The following is a 12,256-nucleotide window of genomic DNA, read 5'->3' as shown; positions in this document are numbered from 1 at the left end:
GCCAGAGTTTAAGGACCACAGGCGTAGACAGAGTCTGTGATCATATTAGCATTTCCCATGGAAGAGTCTGATGTCTAACAGAAAATATTTTAAATAAATTCATATCAAATACAATATATGACAGTAAATAGAGAAAGCTTTTAGCAGATTATAGTTATGCTAAATTCCCAAATCACTGTTAAATATAAATATTATCCGAATTAAACTTTAAAAAGTACGTGTGTCAAGAGGAACGCACCATAAAACACACTATGTTTTTGAAGAAAATGCAGCATTGAAATTAAGCCATTTTTTGTGTGATATGGACTACGAACATGCACATGAGGTGTACAGATGTGCAAGGTGATCAGATTACTCTAAAGCAAATTCACCTGTGCTGCATTTGACACGTAGCCATAAAGGCATCACAAAGACCTGGAATGATGGTGAAGAATCGAAGGTATGAACTGGTAAGTCTTTATATGTAGAAGAAACCAAGCTTTTATATAACCAAGCACACTGGTACAAATTCACATGATCCAGTTTTCATTTGGATGTGGTTTAAAAGCATCTAAATGTGTCATGCATGTGTGATAGGGAATCAGGCCTAGCAGAGGAGAAAAGTGAGAAAAAGAGATGAGAAAGGTCTACGTTATATTCAAGAGAAAGTAATGAAAGAGTCTGTTCTCAGCAGTTTCACTTTTTCTTTCGTGCTATCGACATATCCCTTCATGTGAAATAAACTGATTGCAGCGGAAATTAGTTGCATCACAGTATTTGTCCCTCAGCTCAGCCAATTTGGTTGATTTAGAGAAATGAATCTTTGTAGAATACTATTACACAACATGATTTTTTCGTTCCTTCTGTTTTTCATTTAAAAAAGTAAGTCTGTACAAGTCTTTAGATTCATAGATTCAGATTCATAATAAATACTACGACTACATCTGTGGAAATTCGTTTCCAAAAAAATAAAATAAATAAACAAATAAATAAATAAATACAATTTATCTAACTAGTTTACTTTATGGCGAGTTTTGGCGTGTTTTTTCTTTTGAATATTCCTTCTCTTCTTTTTTCCACCATGTGCTTTCCTGGGAAATGGTAGAAAGTGACGTCAGCAAAGGGCTGGTCTGTAGTTTATAGTCAGCGCGAGGTGCCAGGGTTCGAGCTCAGACAAGGCTCTGTCCAGCCAGCTCAACTCATCCACCACAGCTCTTTCACATGAGTTTACAAACCTCAGGCATTTACCCAAGTTTTCCAACTCCCTTCATTACTATTGGTTTACTTTAAAGCATTCTTTAAAGCTCTCTTGTTTGAAGATAAGTGGTGCTCGATACTTTTTTAAGGGAAGACAGGCGCGCACTGAAACATCCAAAATTGGATTGCAGTTTCTGTTTCTCGTCTTTCAGTTGAAAACCCCGACTCGTGATGGTTGTCCTGTCACTTAGCTTACTAATGGTAGGAGTTGTAGTAAGTCTGACTTCAGCCGATCTGGTAAGTGTTAAAGATTTACTGTTTATACGCGTGACGTTGTATGGAGAGTAATGAGTGAATGAAAGTTCGCGGGAGTTTGATGTGTGACAGTTGCGCTCCGCTTTGAAGTCAGTTCAATTTTATATGAAGACTGCGATTTAAATTCAAGACTCCCCTAACCAAATTAACTTCTGTCTGCATAATCTATGTACTGCAAAGTTGATGGTCTCTTAGTGAAAGTATTAAGCAAATTTTAGAGACTGAAGAAACTTCTGGGAGAGTTCCCAGCTGTCAAACCCATCGCCAAACTGTCCAAAAAGTCTGCATGGCTAAACATCCATATGTGAAGTCCATAGTTTCTGTCAGATTTCATCATATCTAATATAATATTTTCCAGAATATTGCTACATCCGTTAAGATTTCTCGTTTTCTACAGGCGATACTTTCTTAACGTTAGCTGTTTTGTAAACATAGCCTGTATGTTGGCTGCATGTCTCCTGCGTTTTGACCATATCTTTGTGCTCTGTTTCGCTTGCAGGCTGGTGAAATAATAGATAAAGAAGGTAAAGTATACAGTTTTTGTTGTCATACATTTATATGTGTCTGTCTGATAGTGGTTGTCCTTTCCTCAAAGTTTTTTTTCTAGTCAGTTTCTATCAAAGTTTTGATTCTTCCTCGATAATTTATCTTGACAGTTGCTGTCAAATGTCAAAATCATATAGGGTGTTATTGGTATTACTTGCATCATACGCTCTTAATGTTTAATGACAAATATATTTGATATAGGATAAGCCTGAAAATAGATCAACCCTAATAAAGTGGTAATTACATTTGGGAAAAAGTTAGAAATTCAACCAAGAAATTGTTCTCCTCTAAATCTTCACAGAGTGGGCGATCATTTCTGTTTCTTAAAGTCATTGAACCCTTTTGTATTTGATGACCTGACACTGTTTGCTGTAGCTGCATCCGTTTATAAACCAACAGCTGGAGAACGTCAAAAGGTTCATTGTATGGGGACGGAAAATGTTAGATTTTTTTAAAATGCAAAATTTAGCTTGTAAGACCTAGTTTGTGTGTATACAGCTAGTAGATGCTTATCCTGCTTACTATTAATTTCTTTCAAGGAGTGACAGTAGGAGTGTGGACAAAAATCAGGGTTTTTTATTTTGTATTAAAAATTTGCATGTCTCAGTATTAGCCTCATAAAAGTTTGTGTTTAAAAGGACTAAATGAGTCCTTTAAAACAGGCAGTACTGGGGGACAGCGATGTAGTTCATTTTTCCTATTATTTACAAAAATCAGACATTCAGTTGATTTTATGTGTATCATAACTATCATAGCAAATTGTAAATTGTAGAGTTTTTGGCTTAAACATTTCGGTTGGTCATGTTGACCATATGAAAACCATCATTCATATGTCAGGAGGTAGGCCAAGCGCTCAATAAAAAAGCTTAGAAATGTAAGTGGCTGTTTTGTCGCAAGGAATACGTTTTCATAGGTCATTAAGTTGACCACAAATGCACATTTTTTATTTACTACAAGCTTTTTTGTGATCACACTCATTTTTTCCCAGGAGTTCATTTTTCCGTGGCATTCTCACGGATCTCCACATTTTTCGTGGCCTTACCACAGACTTTCTTTTCCGTGGCATTCTCACGGATTGGTTACTCAACTGCTTTTTCCTATTTTCAAACCATTGTCGCTTTGGTTTAGGGTTAGATTTGGTGTTTGCGTTAGTATGTCACTTTAAGGATTGGTTTATACTATTTTCCTGATTTATTCTTTTATATTTTCTAAACTTTAAATTGTCGCCTGGCATTGGGGTTAGAGTTGGGTTTGGGTAAGGATGTCATTTATGTAAATCTAACCCTTAACCGAAGCGACAATGGTTAGAAAATAGGACAAAACAGTTGAGAATGCCACAGAAAAGAAAGTCCGTGGTAGGGCCGTGGTAGGGCTATTACTATCCCACGAAAATTCGTGAGATCATGTTGTTTTTGCAGTTGAAAGACACTATTTACTATGATAATCTATTTCTTGTTGTTTAATTCTTTATATGTAAGTAAAATTCAGCCTGATCTCACGAGAAATCGTACATATTGTACGAATTGGCTAATTCGTATCAATTCATAGGTAGTTAATCATGCAAAATCGTACGATTCTCATGAAAAACAACAACGAAAACGAACCCCTAACCCCAACGTCACAGGGGTCAAGGGAAATCGTACCAAAATTTACAAATGTGGTCGTATGAATTAATACGAATGAGCAAACTTGTAAAATATGTATGAATTCTCGTGAGATCGTATTGGTAAAATAAGTGAAATATTTAAATGCATATTCTTATTTCTTTATTTGTCCTTATTATATCTTTTCAGACTTTTTGAAGATCCGTTTGAAAGAGTATGGCCTTGTTACTCCCATCAGCACAGATGAAGAGGGACACTACCTCTCACATCTCCTCTCGGCCAATCACAAGCAGCGTGTGAAGCGGGACGCTTTGGATGAGCCTGCACCAGGTGCAGAGACGCGGTTCTTTAACATCACTGTCTTTGGCAATGAATTCCACCTCCGACTATATTCCAATCATCGATTAGTTGCTCCGGGAGCCACGGTGGAATGGCATGATGAGATTGAGGCTGAAAACGTGACTGATAACAGAACCCACTCTGAGAAAATACTCAGAAAAGAATTGCTGAAAACAGACTGCGCTTTGATTGGAGAGATCACGAATGTGCCTGGAGCTTCTGTTGCCATTAACAACTGTGATGGGCTGGTGAGTGTTGCCTTTGCAAACCATATTACTTTTGAGATAAAGTCACGTTTCTGACGTAGTTTGTGACATTAAAGTCCTGCTTTTTAATGAAATTGTTAAGCGCCTCACTAGATCACAAGAGCCTGTTAAAGCTATAATTTCCTACAGAGAACCCTCTTTGATGACCATTAAATCTTATTCTATAAAACCTGTGGTCTGTTTCAGACTTGACATGTGTTTATTTAAGGGAATAGAAGAAAAATCATCATCTTCCACCTCCTTACCTTGTACCTCCAAACCTTTTTTTCCCTGGAACACCAAAGGAGCTTATTAATGTCCACACAGTTTTTTCCATACAACCAAAGCATACTGTGACTAGTGGCGGTCAAGCTCCGGAAAGGTCAAAACCCCCATAAAAACAGTCAATGAAAGTAGCAAGCTTCATTCCAAGTTTTCTCAAATCGTACGATAGGTTTATATGAGCCAAATAGTAACTATTTACTTTAAGAAAATTGCTTTTTATGAATTGAATAAGTTGAATTTTTCCCCCCTTGTCAGACACTGCTCTGGTACAGTATGAGCGGTACCAATCCCCTTATATGCCAGTCTTCATCGTAAAAAAAAAGAAAAAAAAAGATATTGTAGATTGTGTCTCGCTTAGCCTTTATATAGTACTTCCTCAAAAAATGCTATGCAAGCTCTGGGTGAGTGCCCAAAGTGATAGTGGAGTTGAACCGCAGGTCACCACGAGAACCTGACAACAAATGCTGTAAGATGTAGCAGGTCTCACCAGGGTTTCTCCAAAAGCTTTTGGCAACAATCATGAGGAGTGATGACTGTGTTGATGTGTCTAGTGGATGTTTCTTTGTACCTACAACACGCAATTTGGGGTATTTTTTGCCTCAAATGTTTATTCATTTAAACATTACACTGATATGCTTTTTGGGACCGAGTGGAATGTGTGTACTTTTCTAAGACTTTATGGCTCTATTGAAGGAACTGATGGCCAACATCACCAATAAAGCAATCCACTCAGGACAGGAAGCCAATTTTATGTGACAATGGAATGTTCACTAATAGTTGTTTTACTTTTATTTATTATGCTGCAAAATTTAAAACAAATATTTTGAATAATTGATGATCCAAGCAAGATAAAAAGCAAGAATTTAACTGAATATGACTAAACAAGCTGTGTTAATGAGAACTTGTGGCTGACGCGATTCTGCCTCATTCGCGCATCTTGCGTTGCCACCAGAAACGCGCAAGTTAAAAAATGTGAACTTTGGCGTAAAAACGCGCCGTGTTAAACAATCAGGAGCTTGCTCTAGTAGTGACGTGATTACAGAAAGCGAGCGTAGTCGAAGAAGCCCCTCCCATGACGCGAATTTCCGCGTGAATGTCTCGATAACTAGAATTTCACACGCGTCTTTCACACGTGAATGAAGCAAGTAAACTTAAAATGTTCAAGCAGCAAACTAGATGCGGTAGACCTGAATTTCACGCATCAAACGTTGCTGGTGTGAACCCACGGTTAGAATGACATCAGTGGTGACATCATATGTAACCTGTGTATTTCTACAAGGCCCGCTGAGACTTTTGTAGCTTTACATTTTCCACCTTAACACTACAATTTTCTTCAGTAATGGATCAAATGCTACGTTTATGTGCCTTTGATGTAAAGTACCAGTCTGGGTCGACACCAAGTTATGTTTCACTGGTCTTAATTATAGCAGCTTTGGATCTTTGACGTCTTCACATGTTGCCTCAGCTTCCAGGGCTAGGCAGATATTGAAGCAGATATTTCCTCTTTGAGCTGAGGGGTTGTGGGGGATGGAGGGATGATTTTAGCTGGGGGAGGAGGAGTTTTTTTTGCAGGCTCACTTACACGACACAGGCATGTTTCAGGCCTGCGAACATTCCTCTGGATGTGGAGAAAATTGAACGCTTCTGCTTCTGTTTAGCAAATTGACAACTTCTCGGAATGTCAGTCGAAATGCATTCGTAGATTACGAAAACACTATAGAGCCACACGTACCTCTTTCCTTCTCAGTGAAGGCTGCAACAGGGTCTCTGGCGAATTTTCGCGAAGAAATAAGAGTTATCCACTGCCAATCTGCAGCTACATGTCTGTCATAGCTTGGCCCCTTTAATGCTATGTTTTGGGGCCAGGGTGCTGAATGAAGTTCCTCTCTCATTGATGATCAGTGCCGGCCGCATTACTGTGTCTCTGGCTGAGCTTCACACGAGAGGCTGGCCATGACCCAGAACTTCATCCCCAACGCACCTTTGTCAGGAGAATAATGACATTAATGGTCAGTGAAGTCTGTGTTCTTCTGCCCACATGCTGCCAGTAACAATTTTACATGTTCACGGGGTTTTGATCTGTCCTGATCCGCTTCAGAGCTGAGATGACTTTGAACTTCTCTTTAATTTTCCATCATGCTTTGCTTTGCATTCCCTTAATATCAGAGATTTCTGGTTGATATTGACTGCCCTCTTAGACTTACCTGTGACCTGTATCAACCTTTTAGTGACATTTTTCATATAATTACTTTTCTATGAGAAAGTGAAACTTACTGTAACTCATATAATCAGATCCATGCTTATTTATAGGCTACCTCTAAGATGTACATTTGAGCTTAGGTGGTGATGAGATCTTCACATGTTAACTGTGACACGCGTGTGGTCTTAGCCTTGTCTTTATCAAGTTCAGACACAGGGGCTGGACGACCTACAACAAACAGAAGTGCCAGTGACTAAGGAATGTACAAGTACTGAGTTGTTGCAAGTGGGCGGACACTGTTTTAAGAGTAAACATATCTGTGCTCACTGGCATACCGCTGTGTTTCCAGCTCTTTGCTTAATGGATAACCCACTGTGCCTTGTTCTCAAACCTGGAGACGCTTGCAATTTGTGCCAGTGTTAGAGACAAATTGAAAAATGTCAATGTACAAGATGAATTAAAGTGGTGAGTTTAACAGAAACCAAAGACTTCTGTTTTAACCAACTAAGATTTCTTAAAGGAATAGTTCACCAAAAATTAAAGGCCCTCAAATCTCTATGAAATTTTATTCTACAAAATTGAAATTTTTAATAACTCTTGACTTTATGTTTTACCCTTTTTTTTCTGGACTATAAGTTTTTTCATAGTTTGGCAGGTCCTGGAACTTATAGTCAGGTGCGACTTATACTAGAGTCCTGCAACGGGTACTTTTAAATGTGGCCAGCAGTTTTTTCAGCCGAGCACTTTTTAGCTGTGATACTTGAGCTGTGAGCCGGTTGCTTGTTGTGATACTTGTCCCGCCCCTCCTCCACTGTGATTGGACGGCCGTGTGAGAACTGACATTGACGGAGCTTTTCAGCCAAAGTTGAATTTCTTTCAACTCTTGACGCTCAGTGGCTTATTTGAAAAACGCAGAGTTTCCATTGGAATCAGTTGAAAACATGCGCCGGCCACGAGCGTAAAAGCTTTGATGTGCACGCCCCCTAAATTACCATTACACGCGCAACATATGACATTTGACCCATCACGTCACCACCACTGCGACAGTGCGCGACCTTTATTGATTCTTCTCGTAGCCTAGTTGGAGCGAGCGTTGCAGGAGTTGCATAAAGTTATGCCGTTGATAGCCGGAAGCTGAACGTCTTCTCTTAGAAAGCATTTTGAGAAAAGACTTAGGAGCACAGCATGGGTTGTGTAGGTAGGTTGTTTTTTCTTGGTCTTTTTTTTATTAATAAGTCTATTTGTGTATAGTTATCAGGTTCCATTTGTGCCGATGGTAGGATACTTGAATGGCCCAAAACAAAGCGCACTTTAGCCTGTTTAAATGAGCACATTCATGACGCTGTTGTGATGTTGAGAAAGGTACGAGATAAAAAATAAAGCACTTTAATTAGAATCATTTTAGGGTGTGTGATTTATGCGTGTGTGGGTTGGGTAACGGGCCAAATATTTACAGGTCTGGGCGGGTGCAGATTTAATTTCGATATAATCACGGGTGACGGGTCGGATCTGGTGCTGAACTTTGCGGGTATGGGCAGGAGCGTGTCAATAAAAATGGACCCGTGCAGGACTCTGACTTCAAAATTATTTCATATGAACCAAGAGAAACTATTACCGTCTACAGCCGCAAGAGTCCGTTCTATGCTGCTCCTGTATTTATGTAATTCAATGGATTCAGTGAATGACTTCGGGACCTTTTTGAACATGATTTGGCTTGTCGTGTTAATTTAGCCTATTCAGCCTCCCATGTATGTTCTGTAGTCTATTGTGTATCGTGTAAAAAATGTTTATGTACTTTAACATGTACGGACACCTATTCAGCCTGCTGTTCTGTGCTATTACTTAGTTGAAAAACTTGCCTTTCCAGATTAAATGTCTGTTCTTCGGCTTGGATTTTGTGAAATAATTTTCTAAATAAATGTGACGTGTAGTCACCTGTAACTTATATATATTTTTTCTTCTTCAAAACACATTTCTGACTGATGCGACTTATAGTCCGGAAAATATGGTACATAAAATGCACCATAAAATAATCAAAAAGTTGTTCAAATGTCTATTGCACTATATTTCAAATCGTTGTTGGCGTGATATCTACTGTATACATGCTGATATTGCTTAATTTCTCTCTCTTAAATCAAATTAGTTTTTTTAACCCCTGTTGGGCATTATTTACCATACAGTAGGTGCCATATTTGATTTGAGAACTGCATATATAAGTCGTATGTTTGATATGAGATGAATTTCAGTCTGATGACACCTACTGTAGCTTGTTTGGCTTAGAAGATCTGGAATATAGTGGATGAATATCTTGAGGTGCTTTTGTGTGCATTTTTGAAGCTTAAGAGTTAATAGTCAGTATGAACTCTCAAAACATGGAAATTCTTCAAAAATGTAATTTTGTCTTTAAGAAAAAATAAGAGCATATGTGTTTGGAATACCACAAGAGTGAGTAACTATTGACAAGATTTTTGGGTGAACTCTGTAACAAAATGTCCTGTGAAACTTCAGCTTGAGTAAAACCAGACTTATATCAAAAATAGATGCATAGAGTTCTGTATCCCATTTATATAGGTAATAAAACATACATCATTGTTGACAGGTAATGCATAGATGTGTTAACAGTTAATTCCAAGTTGGATGGATATATTTAATGTCAGAAAATGATTGTATGTTGAGAGTAAAGTACATTTTCTTCTGAGCTTTAGCTGTATTAGGAAGTCTCCCTGGTTTTCATTAATTTCACTCTCTTAAAGGAATAGTCTACTCATTTTCAATATTAAACTATGTTATTACCTTAACTAAGAATTGTTTATACATCCCTCTGTCATCTGTGTGCGTGCACGTAAGCTCTGGAGCGCGCTGCGACGCTTCGATAGCATTTAGCTTAGCCCCATTCATTCAATGGTATCAAACAGAGATAAAGTTAGAAGTGACCAAACACATCAACGTTTTTCCTATTTAAGACGAGTAGTTATACGAGCAAGTTTGGTGGTACAAAATAAAACGTAGCGCTTTTCTAAGCGGATTTAAAAGAGGAACTATTTTGTATGGCGTAATACCACTTATGGGAGTACTTCGACTCGGCGCAGTAACACCCTCCCTCTCCCATTATGAGAGGGAGAAGGGGAGCGGACTTTGCAGGCGAGTCGAAGTACTCCCAAAAGTGCTATTACGCCATACAATATAGTTCCTCTTTTAAATCCGCTTAGAAAAGTGCTACGTTTTATTTTGTACCACCAAACTTGCTCGTATAACTACTCGTCTTAAATAGGAAAAACGTTGATGTGTTTGGTCACTTCTAACTTTATCTCTGTTTTATTCAGTCCACAAACCAGTTTAAACTCAGAGCCTATACATCTCTGCAACACAAATACACAATATTTATCACCAAATATAGGCTTACCTCTTTGACTCTTTTAGCATCTCAGTTTGAAATCTGGTAAAGTTTGGATTATAACAGGATGTTCTGATTTGTACAGTTTGCTCGACACCAAAGTTCTGCTTTCTATTTAGAATAACTGCTGTTTATAGACTCATAAAAGAAACTTCAATGTTTTCCAGTGTGCCTCAAATGCATCAAGAGGAATGTTGTTGAATGGGAAAAATGGCAGTACTCCCAAAAATGTTCATTTCAACTTTCAAATTTCTGTTTTTGGCTTTCATTACTCATAGCATTATGCAAAATGACAATGACAGGCTGGTAAAACCAAAGCTTTGACTTTTCTGATTAAAGTCAAATCCGCACCTTACATGTAATACACCACTCATCATCTCTTCGAATATGATTTCTTATAATAAGGCTTTGCATTTACAAAAGAGGGCATACTGGGAATTTAACATATTCAGGAAAAAGGTTGCCTTTGATTGAAGTAGAAACGCAGCCAGTTTTTTCACCCGGAGAAGTGCAGCCATGCACAAGAGTTGTATTCACTAATAGTTATTGATGTACTTTGTTGATTCAGCCAAGAGAACTTGCCTGTTGCAGAGGCTTGACCCCAGAGCTGTTTTGGTATATGGTTTGAGGTTGAGTTGGGGAGGTGTTTGAGGATATGCAGAGGCAAGATCTTTCTTTGGGTTTGCTTCAGGAGAGGCCAGGGAATAGCAACTCCGTCCATGTGTGCTTTTATTAATATATTAATATGTTTATGCATTTTTAATCATGACCAGTTTAACTTAAGATGAGACCACATTTTCTGTTGTCATTGCTCTGGACACTGGAGCCTGTTCACCACGAGTGCTCAGTTTTGTTTTGATTTAACCATGAAGGTCTTGCCACTACTCGAAGCAGTGGGTAAATGTTTGCTCTTTTAACAGTGTGGCACTAATAGAAATGAATGATTTAGATTGTATTCACGTTTTATTTTCAAATTGGAATTAATAAGATATCACACAATATTTCTTTTTTCAAGATTTATAAGCTTGCTAATATAGAAACTTACAAAAAATTATGATTTTTCTTATTACTGTACTTTCCGGACTATAAGCCGCACCGGAGTATAAGCTGCATCATTCAAAAATGCGTCATTAAGACGAAATATCAAATGAAAGTCACAGTGGACTATACGTTGCGTTTATTTAGCAAATTATTTCACAAAATCCAAGCCGAGAAACAGACATTTAATCTGAAAAGGCAAGTTATTCAACTAAACAATAGCAGACTGAACAGCAGGCTGAATAGATGTCTGTACGTTAAAAGTAATATTATCAGTTATTTAAACAATAAACCATATAGCATACAGAACTTACCTGGAAGGTTGAATAGGCTAAATTAACAGAACAAGCCAACTAGCGTGAAGTTCACATACTCGTCATTCCACATTACTGAACAGCATATTACAGAAGCAGCATATGGCGGACCCTCGCGGCTGTAGACGGTTACGTTGTGTCTCTTGCCTCAAAAATGTCAAAATTCATTCATACTGACTTAAAAGGCGCACCTGACTATAAGACGCAGCACACGCCAAGTTATGAAAAAACTTGCGGCTTATAGACCGAAAAATACGGTAATAAAAATTATTGTACACGTGTTTCCCTTTATGTTCTTTCATGACATTATCCATATCCACAGACCGTTATTAAAGGACACTGCCAATATTTTCATATGTCATATTGACATCTGAGTCAATATATTTATTTAGTAAAGGATTCATTAGATTCAAAGTTTCTGAGTAATTACACTCAGATGGTCAAAAATGGAAAAAAAGGTCCCCAGCTGTCACTGAGGCAGTGCCCTTTAACAACTGTTCTATACAGGTATGTACGATTTAAGTTCAGATATATATATACATTTGGTACAAGTATGTCCTTTGGGGTACTAATATCCACAGTTTGGTACCAATTTGTACCTCTAAGGTTAGGGTTGTGCAGATAGACGACAGTATCGTGTCTCGATGATCGTTAGATATATTTGCAGATAGCGGGCTTTCTTGAGGATAGTTGGCAATAGTTATTATTATTATCATCATAGTTTCAGATTAACATGCACAGAGAGTTAACTAACCCTAACCCTGAGAAGGGAACGAGACGCTGCGTCTCCCTTGACATAC

At 38.1% G+C, this 12,256-nt stretch overlaps 1 protein-coding gene across 3 annotated transcripts in view; it reads left to right on the top strand.

Moving 5' to 3' along the window:
• Nucleotides 1-1,127: 1,127 nt before the first annotated feature.
• The window catches only part of adamts3 (ADAM metallopeptidase with thrombospondin type 1 motif, 3), a 183,446-nt gene continuing 172,317 nt past the window's right edge, over nt 1,128-12,256 (top strand). For 2 of the 3 annotated variants that reach the window (XM_055200115.2, XM_055200113.2), the window contains exons 1-3: nt 1,128-1,473; nt 1,991-2,015; nt 3,831-4,228. In XM_055200115.2, coding sequence (XP_055056090.2) covers nt 1,408-1,473; nt 1,991-2,015; nt 3,831-4,228 — 489 coding nt within the window. In that variant the 5' untranslated portion in view covers nt 1,128-1,407. The remainder of the gene's footprint in view (nt 1,474-1,990; nt 2,016-3,830; nt 4,229-12,256) is intronic. The other variant, XM_055200114.2, reaches the window with a different exon arrangement.

This window comes from Misgurnus anguillicaudatus, chromosome 22, assembly GCF_027580225.2.
Source record: "Misgurnus anguillicaudatus chromosome 22, ASM2758022v2, whole genome shotgun sequence".
Classification (NCBI taxonomy): domain Eukaryota; kingdom Metazoa; phylum Chordata; class Actinopteri; order Cypriniformes; family Cobitidae; genus Misgurnus; species Misgurnus anguillicaudatus.
Note: the sequence above shows the minus strand (reverse complement) of the source record. Positions and strands in the feature narration are given on the sequence as shown.